General features: G+C 30.3%; 1 protein-coding gene across 6 annotated transcripts in view; it reads left to right on the plus strand.

The window, feature by feature from the left end:
- Nucleotides 1-20,187, plus strand: part of CNKSR2 (connector enhancer of kinase suppressor of Ras 2) — a 287,398-nt gene that overhangs the window by 132,092 nt on the left and 135,119 nt on the right. For 4 of the 6 annotated variants that reach the window (XM_081278357.1, XM_081278358.1, XM_081278361.1 and 1 more), the window contains exon 9: nt 11,748-11,894. The exons of the other annotated variants lie outside the window; for them this stretch is intronic. In XM_081278357.1, the coding sequence (XP_081134483.1) occupies nt 11,748-11,894 (147 nt within the window). The remainder of the gene's footprint in view (nt 1-11,747; nt 11,895-20,187) is intronic. 6 annotated transcript variants of the gene reach the window in all.

Raw genomic sequence — 20,187 nt, forward strand, 5'->3', positions numbered from 1 at the left:
GAATATCAGTTGAAAAGAGAGGCATATGGTGGTTAAATCCAGCATTTGGAAAATTTTTCTTTCTTTGTGTTAATAATTAAACATATTCACTGCTATTTTGAAAGGTCTTCTGGAACCTGATGACTATTAAGGCAAGAAATGGCTCAATGGATGTGCCTGTAAAGGCTGCCAGAATGGAAAAATATCCAGGTTGGGATAGTTAAGAAGAAGATAGACTGCAGCAGATAGTCATAATGTTGAACAATGATTAGTGCAATATGGAAAATAAGTACTTTAAGCAAGTGGCTTTTGTTACCCTCAAAATGGTAAACATAATTGAGCAAGAATTGAAAGTGATGGCAGAAAGGGTGGGGGGGAAGGAAATAGATTGAAGGATTATTGCGTCATCTGGAAAATTCATTCTAACTTCATTTGTCTGTCTCTTTTATTTTCTCTTATTCTTACTCTAGCCTCTCATTTTTAACTCTATTATCACTTTTTATTCCTTCAACCCCCAGAACAGGAGAATAATGTTCAAATGGGAAACCAACATAATCAATGGATGAGAGTATGGTGACCCATTAAAGTTCATCTGTGCTTTTTTTCTCTCTCTTACCCCTACCATCTTTTCCCTGGATTTCAGCAGAAATGAGTGGCTCATTTAGTTGAATCAGTATTATGACATCACGTGACATAAGAAGTGCCTTCTCTTTTCTATTTCACTAAATTTTAGTCTTTATTTTTAATTTTGCTTTCTATTACACTTTCTTCTCCTTTCCTTTACCATTCTCATCTCTTCTCAATTGACCATTTCTGATCTATTCTTTGCCTTGTTTTGTTTTCTTTACTTTTGCCTATTTTCTTCTGTTTTCCTTTCTCAAAGGAGAAAGTATTTATCTTTTAATTACTTACACACAGAATATTGAAAATTGAGACCTTCAATGACAGTGTTTCTGGTATATCTCATATATTATTCCTGTAAACACAAGATGTTACTAGACTAGAAGGAATAATTATGTTAGGATGGTATTTAACACATGCTTAATAAATGGTTATGATAATACCCTAAAATAACAATATTAGGATTAAGAAAATGGTATTACAAACAGAAGCCATAAATTATTCTCATTTGGAATGGAAAGAATTATAAAGAAACATTTAATAAAAATTAATGGAAACAATGTACCATAGATTTCCATAGATTTCAGTTACTCATACTAATACCTTATTTTGGATTCATCTTATATAGCAGGTAGTTAGTTTGTGAGATGATCAGAGGGTTTTTTAATTATTATTTTACATTGAACATTTTGGTTTTGATGAATTGTGTGGAAACTGATTTTGAAGTACTGAATATTGACATAAATTGTATTTTTTATTTTGCCTAGAGAAATCAGTTTATTACCTTATCATCCAAATTAATGTTATTTTTCTATTATCAAACTAAAAGTCATTAAGTTCTTACATAAGTGAGATGAGTTACATGGTGCCTTAAGAATGATATAACTTGCTGTTAACCAACTTATTTTCTTTGCAGATCTTCAGTCTGATTTTTTTCTCATTTATGCAGTTCTTACTAACTTTACCAGCAAGAGTAAATGCTTTCTAAAATGGTTACTCTTAATTTTATAAATAGAATATATCTTTCAGTGTCAAGGTATAGTTAAATATGAACTAGTTTCGTGTAAAATTTAAAGAGGTTTCCAAGGATTACTGTTTTGTATGTTTACAATATATTACTCGAAATTCTTACCTACTCTAGTTTATTAACATAAGTGTGTAGCTCATTTGCAAACCAGTATCAGTAACCTCAGCCCTTTTCCTACTCTTTCCTGATGGTCACAATTGCCTAATCCTCTCTCTATACATAGTAAGGGTGGGCAACAAGTAGATAACATTTAACTACCTGAAAAATATTACATGAAAGGGAAAAACTGTGGAACACCATATAATCAAAAATTAGAGATGATGACATTAATCTTAAATTCTTTTGAGGTTATTTAGTTCTAGGATTCAAATATAGATTTCATTCACTAAATTATATTTCTGATCAGCATGACAGCTGAAATTGTAGGTAATATGGCCACTCAATACATTTCCTCTCACACTGTACCTTCTACATGTTATTACCCTAATACTGGGCATAAAAAATTTAAATGAGACAAATGACATATAGAGTTCATCATGGTTCATCCCATTTAGAGCTGACATTGTGTTACCTTTTTTGTCTGAGTTGCCAGAATTCTGGTAAAATAATTTCTAAAACAACTGATGCATTGAAAGTATTAACAGGTATGCTGGAAGTTCTTAAACAAATACCGTTTATTAACAGATTTAAAATGCTTTATTTTGTGTTTTGATAAATATAGACATATTTCAATATTTGCAAGTATTTTCAAATAAGTATATCTTTGCTAAGTATCTGCTAGTGACATTTTAAAGTAAAATTTTAAGTATATTACTTTTCAAATATAAAGTTTTGGGTTGCTTTTTACTTTTATCATTTGGGTTCTTAAATTGAATTTAATTATGAATCTTTCATAAACAAATATTAATGTTTTCTCAGAATTCTTTAAAAAAACGGAGTTTCAGATTTTGACATAAAGGGGCTTTGTTTTATCGCTTAGTTTTGGTGACTGGGACTCTCTTCTTTTTTATTTAAAAAATATTCCCAATGTTTTTACAAGAAAAACAGAAATGAACTACAGGAAAGAATATACACATAAAATAGTTTTGAATTTTAATTTGTTCAATATCTTTACAAAAATTTAGTTTAACATCTTTTCAAATATGTTTGCTCTTTTGAATATTCAAGTTCTATAGTACAATCAGAGGTCTATCCCACAATTTCACCTTCACTATGATATGATTTCCTCCTCTTCTCTTCATATCAAAGGCTTTCAGACTGACTCTGAAAATTTATATTTTGGGGAAAAGTCAGAGGACTTCATAAATAATGATGAAATAAAACTAAAATTGGGTGTAATTTAGTTTCATATAGTATAGCATAAATGAATGAAAAACATGAAACCTCCAAAATAAACATTTGGACTTCAGAAACCACAATGTTACCAAATGCCATATTAAAATGGAATATGGGTCTATTAAAGATGCTGAACTATACCCCCAGCTTTGGAATCGGCTTACCACAGCAATATAAAGGGCACACTTAATATAAGTGATAGGTTACAGAAGACAGTGCAAAGAATAGGGCACAGAAAGTCACCACCTTTGGTGAGAATTGTATAAGAATTCATAAAACTTAAAGGAAAAAACTATGATTACTGTGATTACCATTTTATTTCTCCCATGAGCCTCCTTATAAGTCAATCAAGAAATTCTGATGTAACCTTCAGAATTTCTTGATTATTTATGAACACATTCCATGGGGGGAAAAATACAAGCTGCTTCTACTGATCAAATTGGCTCTCTCTTGGACTCCTTGTTCACCTTTGGCAGTGAGAAATTATGTTTTCCATTAGAGCTTGTGCCTTAAATACTGCACACCTACATATATGCACATTTTATATACACATATATACATGAGTGCAAAATTCACATAAAAATAATAAGTATTAAAACATATATTTAAATTGGAACTCATCGTGGTCCACATTTTATAGTAACATTAAGCCCTGAAGGGGGAAAAAGTTATTAAGAAAACAACAAAAAACGCCTTAACCTACTCTGATTTCACTAGATCAATGCTGTTTAGAGTTGAGAATATGAGATAATGAGCCACTCAATGAATAAACATAAAATTTTCCTAATTAAAATAAAATCTCCAATTCTTCTATTCCTTCTTTTCTCTGAGACTGTTGTTTCTAATTGTGTTTGTGAAATATCAATACTAAGGTTTTATTTCAAATGGGTAAACCTTGGGACATTTCTGAACACTCTGAATTACCTACTCAAATTACTCTATGCTGGGATTTAAAATCAGTCAATTGCATAGTTTTTAACTGCATGATACCCTTTGGCTTATATTTGAACCATGAGAAACTTTTTTATTTCTATTCAGGGAATAAATGATTGTGAAAGCAAAATTAGAATAGCTCCAAATGTATTAAAGTTAAACTGTGTAAGACTGTTTTCATTAATATTTTGTTAAAAATAAATTTAGGTGGAGGTCAATTTTGTAGATAAGTGCTCAAAATTTAGTGCTTCTAGAATCTTTGAAAGACAGGATATGTCAACTCATTACTTCTGAAATGCTATAACTAACTATATGATATTTCCTCTGTACATTTTGTTTCACTGAAGAAAGAGGTAATCATTATTATAAAATAATTAACTTATCAGATACTTCAATAAGTTTTTAGTACTACAAAGGAGAAGAACAGTATAATAAATATCTCAGCACCAAAAAATTTAGCAAAGTCATAAGCCATAGTGTGACTGAATGGATGTATCTTCAGTGATTTTAAAAAGAGAGGAGAACATCTGGATTATAGCATGACTCAAATCATCAGACTTTCATATAGGCACACCTCAAAATCTCCAAAATTTCCTATGTGAACAGGTATCATTTCTACATTACAACTGGTGAATAAGAGTATGTGTAAATATTGATGATGAATCCTTTTTTGTCTTGTGAAGTTTAATAACTTTGAAAATATTTTAAGAAATATCCTTCTAACTATATGTATAAAGATGCTCTCTTGTAACCAAATATAGCCATGAAAGAGGTTAAGGTCTAGATTGATAAGCTTAACTTCTTACCTTTAGACTTACTTATTTGTAACTTTGGCTACTTGAAACCTGGAGTAGAGATTATCTTTTCATATCTCGGTCGAATAATTCACCATGTATTATTTGGAAAACAGGCCAGGGCAAGCCATAAAGGGGTCACTGACAACTTCTTCCCTCTCTGTGCCCAAAGGAAAGGAAACCTCATCTCTTCATCACCAACCCCTTGTGCACCTAATCCTGGGAACCAGTTGTCCATGACCTGCCCATTTATGTTGTGATTCACCCAGCAGCATGTGCTGTCCACTTCAGCCTGATAAAAATAAAGTCCCCATTCACAAGAAAGCAGGACCTCTGACTTTTACAATTTGGGATATCCTAGTGACTTTCTCTGGAATTTTTAACCCTATTTATGTTGTATATGAAATAAATTTTAATGTATATGTTGGGGATTATATATAAATTAGTAAATTATAAGATTAGACATTGCCTGAAGACACCACTTCTACCTTGTCTAATAAGGAAGGTAATATTAATAGTTCGGCATTTGTGGAAAACATTATCTATAGCTAATAATAAGGCACATTTTATATAACATGTATAAGGTTTTCCTAGCCCATGAACTTCATATAAATGAATTGTTCTATTAAAATATTAAGAAAGAGAAACTTTAACTATTTGCAACCACTACAGATATCTTCTGGAAAAAACCTTAAACAATGTTTATATAATTGTCCTTCTAGGACAAATAGAAAAATGTTCTATTCGTTGTCATAATCACATCACAGTGACTTTAGATCTTGAGTATCCAACATTAGACGTATTTTTTCAAGTGTTTGAAAGTTTATTGGTAATTTGGGTGATAAATAATGTCTATTTGTAGCTTTAGTATAAAGTACATTACTTTTTTGGTTGTGAGCTCATTTAATCTTTTATGTGGTGGATTTTAATTATATTGCAGGTAGAGAACATTTTAATACAACAACTTGATTTTACATATAAATCTAAGCCTTCCTTTGGAGTTTCAATGTTTATTGTCTTTGAAACATTTGGTTCTCATGGCACCACATTATCTCACTAATCGAAGCATTAACAAATATTGATTAATTGTTTACCATTTGTAAGGCAACTTATTGAGTACAGGGTATATCTAGACAAATGAAAACATTATCTCAAACCCTCAAATCCAGTTTTGTGAGGGAAAGTAAAGAGGGAAGGGTAAGGAAAAATTTGTAACTATAGCAACAATTAACAACAATGCACAAAAATGCCAATAGAGAGATTCAGTGTAGTATGATACTCATATAAGGAAAACGGTTATAAGAAGAGACTTTATGATGGATGTTGTATGTGAGATGAGACTTTATAGGTAAGATTTTATAAGTGAGAAAAAAATTAAAAGCAGAGGAAAGAGTGCTTTTGCAAAGATATAGCTGAAAAATTTTTAAAAAACAGTGTTTAAGGAAAGCGTACATTCACTACTCATCTAACTCAATTATTCACATTTAAAAAGATTTTTATAAGCACCTGACCTCTGCTTCTTTCTTCTGCCTCCTTACTCTAGTTCTGTTATCCAGTCCTATTCAACTATTTAAAGTTGGTTCAAACTTGATGATACTTTATCTCACAGCTTTCTTCACCCCTTCAACTTCCATATCCCTTTCATTCATCTAAATTTTAAAGAGTTAAGCTAGACTAATTGGAAACCTTGTCTGACCTCAAGAATGGGATGAATTAAGTGCTTTTTTGTGGGGGCTTCTACTGCACCCTGTATTTACTCTGTTAAGGAATCTTTCACCGTATTCTAAATGTTTATTCATCTGCTAACTCTTCCCCGCCTAGTTATTATGCTCTTTAACCCATTTTGTCCCAGTATCCCAGATGTGAAGCCTCTATGAAAATTTAAATACAGTAGATAATGTAATTATATGAGAATGAGAAAATATTATTCCATGAAAATTATAATATAATATGTAAGCTCTATATCATGAGCTCAACCTATTTTAATGTACCTATGTTAATTTTGTTGAATATTTGCAAAATTGAAAACTTGGGAGTTAATGGGTTAATGAAGCACAGATTGTATGGCATTCAACATTGTATCCATACTATAAACAACACAATAAATGTGTAGCAATTTGAATTTTTAGATCTAGTTCTAAAAAACATATTAAACAACTAAAATATTCTAGACATGGGCAGTTACTGCCTCTAATGATCACATCATCTTTTAAAGTGGTTCTCAAAATGTGATTCCCATACCAATAGCATGAGCATCACTTAGGACTCTGTTTTTTTTTAAAAAATTGTGTGCCTTACTCCACACTCCCACTTGATGAAAAACTCTGGGGAGTAAAATTCAGCACCATGCCTTTCAGCTAGCCTTCATGATGACACATTATAATCTTTGAAACTCACATTAAAGTGAAATAATCGTAGATAAAACTGTACCAATGTTAAAAGGACCTATATGAGGAAGGTTCTTTTTTTAAAATATTTTTAGTGTAGTTGGACATAATGCATTTATTTTTATGTAGTGCTGAGAATCAAACCCAGTGCCTTGCACATGCTAGGCAAGCGCTCTACCACTGAGTCACAACTCCAGCCCCAAGGATTGATACTTTAGTTGGGCTTTTGGAGAGCTAAGCAAACATTTTGAAAGGAAGAATTCTTTTACACATAGCAATGTTTTGGACCTGCAAAAGACTAGAAGCAAAAAGGCAGGTGAGGATTGTTTTAAGTCTAGCCAAGTACATACCCAAGCCAGGACTACGGCAGTAAGAAGAGGTATTAATTATGAGCATCTATGTTTAGGACATGCACATGGATTTAAAAAAGGAAAACAGTCATAGGTGATGCCAAATTCCAAACCTGATAGTGCACTTATTATTTTGATGAATGAAAGCAAGGAAATAATAGGCTTGAGTTTTTAAAATATTGCTTTTATTTAGGTTACCAGTAGCTGTTCAGTTGAAATTACTTACTGTGTTGTAGAATCTACCATACCTAAATATAATTTTTAGCTGTGTAGTCTTGGATAGGAAAAAAATATTTTTTTGCTTCAATATCTTCATGTGCAAAATCAGCTTAATAGCTTACCTCATTGGCTGTTGTAAAAATGAAAATACACATTAAAATAATTTAATATAGATATGAAAAATCTAGTAGAGTGAATTGTTGGTCCTTGATTATTCAGTGTGTTTAGCAACTATTAGCATCAATGAACTGAACAATTGAAAATGGATGACTCAAGCTCTTGTTAGGAAACAGAGGTAGTTAGATGTTGGAGTCATATGCAGGAAGTTGTTAATGGAAAATCAGGAAAGAGAAACAATTATTATAAAAAGAACATAAAATGTTAGAAACTGTCTAATATTTAACCTAGAGGGAAAAAAAACCCTACATTTACTGGTGCTGAGAAGAAGAGAAGATGGAAGACACATAGGCAGAGACATATCAGGACCACATTCCTTTACTCAAACTAGTCTGTTATCTATTTGCTTGTTCCTACCCATTCTGTTTTGGGGACTGTAATGTATTGTGACATTGGAAGTCACCTAATTATTTGGCCTGAGCAAGAATATTTCAATATCTATTTTGATATCAAGCTCACTATTTCACCAGTCAGCCAGTTCCCTTTTTGGAACTTACTATATTTGTTTTACATTTTTATCCATACCTATTATCTCTTTAAATTGTGTGCCTTATTTGATTTCTTCTTATTTCAGTGACTTATAATATTATATTAGTAGCCACTAGGACCCCTTTCTTCATTCCTTCAAAGCTCCATTTATCTCCTAGTAAATACAATTTTTATTATAGTCAGTGGAAAGAATACCTTCATTTTCCATATTATTAGTAATCTTTACATTAATTTTCCATATCATTATTATATCTTTATATGTGTTCTCATTCAAGCCTATTATACTTAATATTTTAAAACTATAGCCATAAACTTAAATGAGAAAATGGAAAACTAACCTTAAAATTATTAACTTGAGTTAATTATATATTTCATATGTATTGGCATATGTATATTGAAGGACTGATAGAGTTAAAACATACTTGTGTTGTTGAGAAAAATGTTATATATAAGTTGTAAATTACTCAGCAGACTTCATTCCTACTCAGTAATTTCTGTGTGAAACTGATAATGCTTAAGTGGAATATCTACTGAAATCATTCATTGACTCAAAAATCAGGATGTAATGTAATTCTTGAATTATTGACTATATCTGACTAATAAATTTGTATTTGATTTTGCTAATCATCTAAAAAATATCATGAGCAAAGCAGATTTTATTTCCCCATCACTACCTTTTAGTGTTTTATTTTAAATATTGTTCTTTGGTTTTTGTGGAAATTTTCCATCTATCACAAGCAATCCCAATTAGTTAATTTATAAATTTCATGTTCTTCTAATTGAAACTACCATTATTCATAAATAAATTCATGTATTCTGTTCTTTTTACTATCTATAAAAGTAACTCATTTCATTGCCAAATTTCAGGAAATAAAAGTACAAAGATGAAAGTACATATTGCAGTTCTCACTTCCTTTTAATGTGACCACCATTAATGGTGTGTATATCTTTTGGACTTCCATAGCTATATATAAATTTTTTAACAAAAGTGGAATTAAATGACACCTGCTATTTTGGAACGTACTTTGTTTTACATAATTTTAATATCCCTTACTAATAGACATTTATATAATATTCAACTTTTGGTTGGTTTAAATCATACTGTGACACATATATTATACATTTCTCTTTGTGATTTGTGTACAGTCATCTTCTTGTGGTACTGGAAGTAGAATTGGGGAGCCAAAGTTATTTACTATATATGATCCTTGGTATATGTTTGCTTGCTTTTGTTTAAAACATTCTTAATGTTATATCAATGATAATACAAAGGTTGACATAAAAGTAGTAACATTATATATCCAATAAAATAATATTCAGCTGTAAAATTAAAACCCACCAAAATTAACATTCTCACCAAAATTAAAATTAAAAACCACCAAAAATTAACATTCCACTTTTTCATGGAAAAACAATTCTAATTTTTAAATTATTGCTGCAAAAATTAAATAGAAAGTGTGAAAGAATAGGAGGAATCAAATTGTACTGAACATTTCACAACAAAACACCATATAGCCTTTAAAATCTTCAATTAGTCAACAATGATCACATTATAGTGTAAAATGGAAAGAAATTGCTTAGTAGAAATAATGTATAATTCATTGTTGAGAATAGATATGCTGGAAGAAAGATATGGCTATCGCATGTGGGGTTTTAGTATAGTCAGCAATTATTTGAATACATTATTCAGCTTATTAATGATTATCATTAATAGTTCTTTCCTAAATTCTCTATAAACATGTTTTCTCCCTCCAAACATAACTCAAAATTTCTCTCTTTTTTTGGCAAACAAAATGATCACTTGTATTTAAACTAATTTTTCTTTGATACTTAGCTTGTAAAAATGGCTTTAAGAACACTACTTAGCTAGTAGAGGGATGAGAATCAATGTAATATACCTTTGGACATATAACAGTCCCCATTTACATATAACAAGAGTCATTCAACCAATTCTGTAACTGTGCTAGATCTGCATTAACATGTTTTTAACTGACAGCCTCTTACTCATCTTAGCCATGTATCACAATGATCATTTTGACTCATATCTGAGACCCCTGAAGTTTTAAGAATTATAGCATCTTGCTTCTTTTTTCCCTGACTCCTTCTATTCATCATCACTCAATTCTGCTGTAGTTGAGGTTATAATTTACATAAATGCTTATTAAATATACTTACATCTGTTGTTATACCACACAGGCTTCATTCCAGGTTACTTCTTTATAGTGCATAGGGGCCTTTGCTTCTTTTGGTGAAATGCTCATCTCTCTAGCTTGAGTTAAGATTTTCCAGGCAAACATGGTGAATAGCAGACAAAAGACTTGCATTCTCTTTCACTTGGGTGCCTTCAAAAACTAGATCACTGTTTATACTATTTGCTAAATTGTTTGCAATCCAGGATAAATTTGACCCAGTGTAATTGTATAACAACACATCCTAGAATATTATAACACATTAGAGTTGGGACAAAAGGTTTTTCACTGTTTTAAATATGAAGTATATTTTTTAAAAGCAAATATTAGAATAATAAATATTTTAATGTATTTCTTTAAAGCATAGTTCTAGGATTTCAGTTACCTGATACTGTATTACTAGTCTGTTTTAAAAGCATACTAACAAAAAGTATTCTATGTTCAGAATTTTAAAAGGATGATGAGTGAAGTAATTTAACATGAATAACCATGGAGCCAGGTTTCAAAACATTTATTAAGTATTTGGCTTAATTATGTAACGTGTTTTAAGGTGATATTCAAATAGAAAGGCTTCATTAAATTTGACACACCATATTTTACATTTATAGGGTTATTTGGAACACATTTCCAATAGCTGCTTCATTGGAGTAGCATTACCTTGTCATTTATTATCCTATCTTTATAGCATGGTAAAATGTTCATTTATTGATGCTATCATCCTTGCATCAGAATGTTGCCTTGGTGTGTCAGTACTAGTTATTGGTAGTATAATGTCAGTGTATTTTAGAGATACTTGTAACCACGTATCTCTAAAAGATGGTGATGAGAAAGCATGTGGTGTAGTTTGTAAGCTCAGGACATTGCCAAATCCTTGTTTTCTGGCATGTGGACTTTCAAATTGTGCTTATGAATAGAGCTTGGATTTCTACCTAGCAGCTAAGCAGCATTAATGGTGACATAATTTCTTTAAATTCTAAATTATTCCAATGATTAGGATACAGTTTTACTCTCTGCTTTAACATTGTAAATGTCCATTATTTTGTCTCATAATTATATGGACTTTAATGCAGTAACATGGTTAATAAATTCAAAGATAAAATTTCTTTTTTGAGTATATATCTCCTGAAAATTGATAGGATGATACACCAATTATGTGATTTTTTTTACTAATCTTATTAAAGGGGGAGAACATTAAATCTTTGAATACTGTACCTCAATTTTATTGTAATGATTTTGCTGGTTACCAGGTGGGGTGGCAGTTGAAAAATTTGGTGAATGCACTACGAGAGGACCCGAGTGGTGTTATCTTAACTTTGAAAAAGCGACCTCAGAGCATGCTTACCTCAGCACCAGCTTTACTGAAAAATATGAGATGGAAGCCCCTTGCTCTGCAGGTAATGAAGCTTAATCATAAGTCATACACCATCATTTTAGCCATAGATTATCTCAGTAATGCTTCTTTATTGTGCCTCATCTCAGCAGCATATGGATTTAATCTTGTATGCTTTTGAAAATTTGTTTGTGAAATGATCTCTTCACAGCTTATCTTAATAGGCTTAATCGTCATGAAATCTGAGAAAGTAACTAAAACCCAAATAATAAAGAACTCTGCCTTAATTTATAAACACTTAAAGCATAATTCCAAAAAGCCACAAATATATCATGCCAAAATATGGGTAGAATTGAAAGTAAGAGATTTCATTTTTGTGATATAATCTTCTATTTTATAGGTTATAACTGCATATGCTTCTGGAAGAAGCTAGATGATATGTTAAAGAATTCTTTTAAATCAGGTTATAAGATAGTGATAGTAATTTGTGGACAGTAGGAAGATAAGTTTTAAATTTTAATTAAAATTTACCTAGTCCATTCCTCCTGAGTGTTTTTGACTTTTCTATCTTGTAGAATAGCCAAAATAGAGAAATTGTCACATTAAAATTTTTGCATTTTTATTCAGCATGAAACATCACTCTAAAATATTATGCTGGATATTGACAAATTAATTAGGAGATATCTATAAAGTTATAAAAGTATTCTAGCTGGAAAAAGGCAATGAAGTAATATATTTCCTTCCATTTCAATTAGAATGTAATATTTAAACATATCATAGAATTTTTTCTCTTGCAAAATCTGCATTTTTAAATATTTTTGGTTTATTTTAGTTGTAGTTGGACACAATACCTTTATTTTATTTATATGTGGTGCTGAGGATTGAACCCAGTGCCGCATGTGCTAGGCAAGTGCTCTACTGCAGAGCCACAACCCCAGCCCCCAAAACCTGCATTTTTAAATTACCTTTTTTTAGAAGTCAAATTTAAAAAAAAATGCCCATTGCTCAGATTAAAAAAGAGAAGGAATATATGGAAATGCATTATTGTCACTGGTATGCAAATTGTTGTTAAGCTTGATATTAGTACTTTTTACCATTCATAATTTTTTCCCTAGTTCTCTATTACACATGACTGGCCTTTTGGATTATGATGATTTTTCATTGTCTAAAACTTTAATTATTATTAATAACAAAGTTATCATTATACTTAAATCATATAAAAACACATAAAATGTTACAACATTAAGATCTTTAAATTTTTAATGGGAATCTATTTTTCAAATTAATAAATTTAAACTGAATTGATATGTCCAAATGCATTTGACCTACAGTATTTGTTATTAAATATATTTGATGATCATTAAAGTTCAGAGGCCAGTGCTTGCCTCATTAAGTCATAGATGAACAGATCAGACTTTCCCATCACATCATTTTTTTTTCTTACTGCATTTCAAATTGCTTTGTTGTTCCACTCTGGAGTTTTCTATTGAAATGTCTTCCCCAAGATCCTTCTTCAAAGTCTGAAAAGGTGGGCACCCTGAAGAGGCCCATACTTTCAGCCATTAGGCATTGTTCTCTGTATATGTCTACTTAAACTTAACAGTCTTTTCTAGTCCCTCATAAAGGGACTTGAACACCAAAAAGATCCTGGTTTCTTGTTGATCTGTGTGTTCTGTTTTAGGAAATGTATCTAGCTAATAAATTGATAATTTGTTCCTCTGTTGGATTCTTTTCCACAAATGCAAACTGGAGAGTTAAGATAATAGCTGTACCCAATTAAGAATAACTTTTATGTAAAATGCCGAAATAATTGAAAGACCAATATTTTGTTACACATACATTTAGTATATGTATTCAAAGCTAGAGTACAAAGACTATAGTTTTAAAAATTACCTCACATCATTTCTTACCTATAATTATAATAGATTTTTAAAGTATTGTTTCTAAGTCCATTTCTAAATACCAAGAAATTTGCCTTCTTATATTATTAATTGTGTTTATTCCTCATTGCTTATTCAGTTATGCTGAGTATATTTGTAAATTTTTTCAGAATGCAAAAATCTGAAAAAGGGAAACCAAAATTTATATGTGTTTATATATTTATCAACATATTTGTAAATTCATTATTTCAACTGAATTTGGTTCACCTAAAATGTATTGGCAATGGTCAATCATCTGTATATTAGCCATGCTATTATGGAGAAAAAACTACTTTTAACATCTTTGAAAATTGCTTCAGTGCTTTACTTTTTTTACAGATTAGAAGGAAGAATATTATTATTAATTCAATACTTGCAGTTGGTGTTAAAACAAGGTCTTAAAAAAAAGGAGTAAGGGTAATGGATAAGTTCTTTAATATACAATCCTTACACCTCTGCCAAATGTCCCTGCATCCTGTTCTGAGGACCTGAAATTGTACCATTATAGAATTCTTTATCTTAAGACTTTGATATATGCTAAAATGCAGACACTTGGAAGCATAATGGAAATTATCTGGTCAGAAATTCCATAGAATATAAATTCTGATACAACCAAAAATGAACAAAATTTTAGGGTACCAGGATCTCAAGATTGAAGTTAGACTGCCTCCAAAGGGTGAAAAGTCACAGAAATAGTGGGATAAGATGGTTTTGCGGGAAGCTGTGAAATTTTTCATGCTATACCTGAGGTCATGTTTTCTTCCTAGTGCCTAAGGAACAACCTCAGATGTGAAGCTTAAGTGCTAAACATAGTACTAATCCTCAGTGTAGGTACAAGTGCCATTCTTATTGTTCTTGCTTCTGTTATGTATATAAATAAGTTGGAGAAAAAATACCCATTAACTCATCTAAATATAACTCTTCAGCACTCAACCTTGAACAACTGTACATTAGATTATTTCCTTTTTCATAGAGGTACTGGTATTCTACTAAGAATTGCTTAAATTGGAGGCTACTAAAATCTGTGATGTTTATTTATCTGGTATGTCTTTTTCTTAGACTATACCAGTCTTAATAGATATTAGCATTTTCAGATAAAATATAGCAAAGTTCAAGTAGACACTAGTACATGCATCTTTTTAAAAAAAAATTATTCTAACATAATGGTTTTAAAATTAATAAGGAAAATTGTTATCTATACAAATAAAATATAGACTTAGATACTCTAATGTAACTTTAATAAAAGTAGTTCTATTTTTTAAATGTTTAAAAAGATAGTGACTTCTAATATTCATTAACTACAATGATGAATTTTAATTTGGATTTTCTTTTGATACTTATTGATGACATTATAGTGAAATAAACAAAAGCATACAATTCAACTTCATACAGAGCAATTTCATCAGTACATTTCATAAAATTTGGCAGCTCTTCTGAAAAATTTCTGATTTCTCAAACATATGTGATAGAACTGAAGGACTTAAAAATTCTTTAATTAAATACTACAAGCAGATTTAATTATATTTGAAAGTTTTAATTCTGTTATTTGCATACTTTCATAAATGGCAGAGACATTTTACTTGAGATAGAATCTTTATTGTAAGAAGCAAGGGATTCCTTGCTTTCTGGGAACTATTTCTCAAACTTAATTGCACCCTTTATTAATTTCCTGGATTTAGGTAAGCATGGTGATTGTTTATGGTCAAGTTCTAATTTGATGAAAAAAATTTCCAGGGAACTGTGGATAAACCTCAAGGTATATTGGATATTTTAAATTAGTAAGTGTAATAGCATGCATGGGAAGTATCATTTCTTTTTAAAATAAATATCTTGAACTATTAGCTAGGCACTGAAAGTTCCTTGAAATTATCACTGAGAATCAGTGATTTTTGTAAATTTAATAATCCAGTTTTTTGGGAGCAGAATGCATCTCATAAATAATCATTAAAACAATGCTGGAATTCAACAAACTGATTTAGATATTGTTACATTAGCTGTATAATTAGAATTATATTCTTAAACTGTATTCCAATCCATAAATTTCTTATGTTGATACCATAGTTACTTGTGTGATTTTGTGCTTTTCTATTTAAGTTGTATTGTTTAGTATTACCTCAATGACATTTTTATAGGATATTTAAACACCTTTGAGCAAAAACAGAAATAGAAAATAATCCTAACATTAAACTTTGTCTGTCAATTGGTGTAACAACTGGAGAATGCTGATGACATTACATTTCAACTATATACAGATATGAATGGTTAAATTTATTCCATAAAAGTCAAAACACAAAAAAGTAGCAATAAAATTTACTTCAATATCTAAGTTATGGGTTGGTGTGACTGAAATAAAAATTAGTGACAGAAAGTTTATATGTTTCTGAGAATTTTATTTTAACAGCATGTTTTGAAAAGGACAAAAACTAATATTAGATATGACACTAGAGAAAAATGCGTTTTAAAAAATGTAATTGTGCTAACTAGAAGACAATAACAGTTGTTATGTTTTACATGTTCGAATTATCAAATAGCTACAAGCAATTGTCATATCAGCTTTTAACTCACCAATCTTTAAGTACATCAATTAAAGAATTTTAAGTCACATTTGTGTTTTTGAGCCAAATGCTTTTACAGTTAGCAATGACAACAAATAATCAACTAATAATGAAAATATTAGCCATACATTTTAAATTAATATCCTAAAAATGATGTTTACTGTAATTTGAAAGATGTTGCAGTTTAATTATATTCATAAAATTGGACATCACATAATTAATATATGAGTGTTAGACTCAATACAGTGTGCAAAAGTTGATTTGGTGAAAAAAAAAAAGACATTTTTTTACGGTGACTCTGAAGTCTATATTAGTTATATATTGTGTTATTCCATACATATATTTATGCTCATATATCTGTATTTTAACATAGGCAAATATGATTTCCTGATTGAATCTATGGTCAGAAAAATATCTGTTTTCTTTGTAGTAAAATAGAAAATAAACTTACATATTTACAAAAGAAGACTCAAATCTTTTGTATTTATAAGCTTGAATTCTAAAAGAAGCTATGAAATAACTGAGAATGGGACAATGTTGAATACATGCATTTCCCTTGCTTAAGTTCCAAATAATTTACTACTTAAGAAAAGTTTGGCCAGGAAAAACTGTATTGAGTAATTTTCCAAATTAGATCTAACATTCTTTACATGATAAAGAAACTTACAATTTGTACACAAATTCTTGCCTTCCAAAAATCCATAATACATTTTCTGTGGACATTTGTTTAGATGATTATGGAAAGAGTTGTTAATATAAAGTAGTGTTCTGATACTAGTATTGGGGAATTATAATGTGTCTAAACTGAGTAAGGTCTTGTATAAAAGTCCTGTTTTAGAATATTGGGGTGTTGTGATCCACTTGTTTGTGTTTGTTCCCAGAGTGAATAAAATAAATGGCCAGGTTAATATTTGATGTAATCATTTGTATTTCAGTGGGTATCCTCACCCCCAGAAGGCAAAATCAAACTCTATGTGATCTCGGCATCAGTGACTTTTAAAGCTAACTACGTAACATAGTGTTTTAATCTTTAAAGTTGAGGTCATTCTTTATATTGTTGGTTTCTTTCGAGACTATTATGGTTCTTATCAAAGCTGGGTCACTTTCTATACAGAAAGACAACTAAATTTACATTTTAACATCTCTTGCCAAGAGATGTTAAAATGTAAATTTCCTTATATATAGAAGTTCTTTTTCCATAGTCTTTAAGACCATATGGGTTTCAGAGGTACAGAATCCTTCCCAGAAGTGCTCAGTTATCTTAGAGACATTAGAATTGGGAGGCACAAAGATAAGACGTGAGCCATCAGAGTATTTAAAGTGAGATTTCATTGATTCCTTACAAAAGCTTGAAGTTCAATTTTTGCAACAATCACAATCTTCCAATGATGTTTAAGCTGGATGAGTAGGATATTATTGCTAAAGTTATTGCTTATGATCTAGAGGCAGATTTGGGCCATATCATATTTTAAGATACAAATTTAAAGTGTTTATATAGTTTAAATTGATACTATGAAAATGTGTATGTAAGTTTTACTTAAAAGATCTCTGAGTCCTGTTGACAGCAGTAAGTTATAATTAATTGATCTAGGATTATAAATATATGTTTAAAGATGATGCATTAGATTACTTAGAATTTGAACATTTATAGAGATAAATGTCAGTGTCCCCTCAAAATCTATCAGATTTGTTTTTAACAACATACATGCAAATGTGTCTTTGCTGTTGGCGCCTCATTGAATATGTACAAGGAGAGCTTTATGTCACAAGGATCATTTAGAAATGACAAATAAATGATATGACCAGATCCTCCAAGGAAATAAACCACTTTGGATGGGATTCATAATGGATCTACATCATACTTGATTGCCATAGTGGATCAGGCTATACTGAAGCTTTATGCTTACTTGAATAATAAGGTGCAGTCCTAAAGTAATACTCTTGTGTTTTATACATAAATGTTGATAGTTCATAATTCTCTTCCCATACAGATTTTACCAATATAGGGTCAAAATGTCAAAGTGGTAAAAGAAAAGAATATTACCCTTTATTACTGCATTTTTTCTTAATTTGGAAACCCTTTATAGTACAATGGTAACTGTTTTTGTTATGTTATGGACAAATTATCAAAAGTAAATGTTGCTAGGATAAGAAACACTCTCTTTTTACATTATTATACTCTTATTTAGTTTTATAATCTAAGGAATATGCTTATTAAATTGCTAAGTGAACTCCATTTTTGAGTTGAGGGAAACTACGTTTGTTATAATCTGTGTATTTTCACATGAATCATTATTGGTGGTAGGTGTATTTTTAATGCTGCTTGTTAAATAAGAATTTCTCACTGATAATTTCAGCTAATTGCATCATTCATTCTGTGATTCAGTTTTACCTATCTTTCTAAAGTTCTTTAATGCCTTTTTCATTCTTTAGTCATTTAAGTTTGCACTATCTTTTCCACCATTAAAATTTTTAAGAGATTATAATCTTAAATCTTCCCAGAGTTCTTTTGGGTTAAGAATCTATTTTTATTTTCTCATGAAGCTTCTAATTTAACATACTGTATTTTCCCCCTTGCCTAATGTCTGAGTTGTTTTTTTTTTTTTAAATGAAACTCTTAACTAGACGTGGCAGTGCACACCTATAATCCCAGAGGCTCGAGAGGCTGAAGCAGGAGGATTGCAAATTCAAAGCCAGCCTCAGCAATTTAGTGAGGCCCTAAGCAACTTAGTGAAACTCAGTCTCAAAATAAAAAAATAAAATAAGGGCTGAGGATGTACATCAGTGGTTAAGCACCCCTGGGTTCAATTCCTGGTATAAAAAATGTTGTTCTCAAAAAGAATGACTACTTTCTCATCTTTATTATCTTGACAATAATAGCATGATAAGTAAACAGAAATATACTGAATATATTGAATAATTTACTATGAACTTTACTTGGTAATTAAGCATATACATAAGCTAGATTATATAACTACTTGAGAAACTAGTTGAAATATTTTCTATGATTTACCAGTCAATAAAATATGAAACCAGTTTAGTTAAACAACAGGATTGACTAATTCTTTTTTTCTCTGTAAAAACAAGTTTTTTTAATTGAACCAGCTTGACATAATCAAATCTTTTATCTATTCAAATACTTTAAAGTCTTTTTTCTCTCTGTATTTGCCAATTTAGCTAATCATATTAACTGATGATGCTAGTAGCAACTCCTTGCTGAAAATAGAAACCTTGAAAAATAGCAATTTGAAGCAAGTTGACATGGTTAATATTGAATTTTCCTAGAAAGGAAAAGGTACAGGTACCATAGGTTGACCATCCTGGTAATAGTCCAGGCAAAATATAATATTTTATTAGTTTTTATCTGATACTTAAGGAATATGTTGAATATACTTGTAACCATTTACTACTACTGTTTTCCCCTTATTTCTTGTTTGGGGAGAAGATGATAGGTACTATCCAAGAAAAGTAACACACAGTTCTGTAGATGGTGGAAGAAAAGGAGAGAAATCCTCAAACTAGAAAAAGTGACACTAAAATTGTAGAAAGACAAATAAGTGTGGTAGATTATTTTTAAAAGCTTATACTTTAAAACTTGGTATGAAGTTTTAAGATATTTTAAAGTAAGAGATCTATTGGAGCATTTAAAAAGCATATTGAGTATTAGCTTTTCTGTCAGTGCATCAGTTTTAAATTATTGGAAAATAATATACTGTGTAATAAAATTTTTCTTTACTGCGTTTCTATTATGGTGAAATTTTCATCAGACTTATTATTTAGTGTCATCTATATTTAGAGCCAAGTTATACTTACAGAGAGGAAAACAACTATAAACAGTCACATAATAGTGACTATAGATTACATAGATGTAACACTGAACATA

The sequence above is a fragment of the Spermophilus citellus genome, assembly GCF_964194105.1.
Source record: "Spermophilus citellus genome assembly, chromosome: X".
Classification (NCBI taxonomy): domain Eukaryota; kingdom Metazoa; phylum Chordata; class Mammalia; order Rodentia; family Sciuridae; genus Spermophilus; species Spermophilus citellus.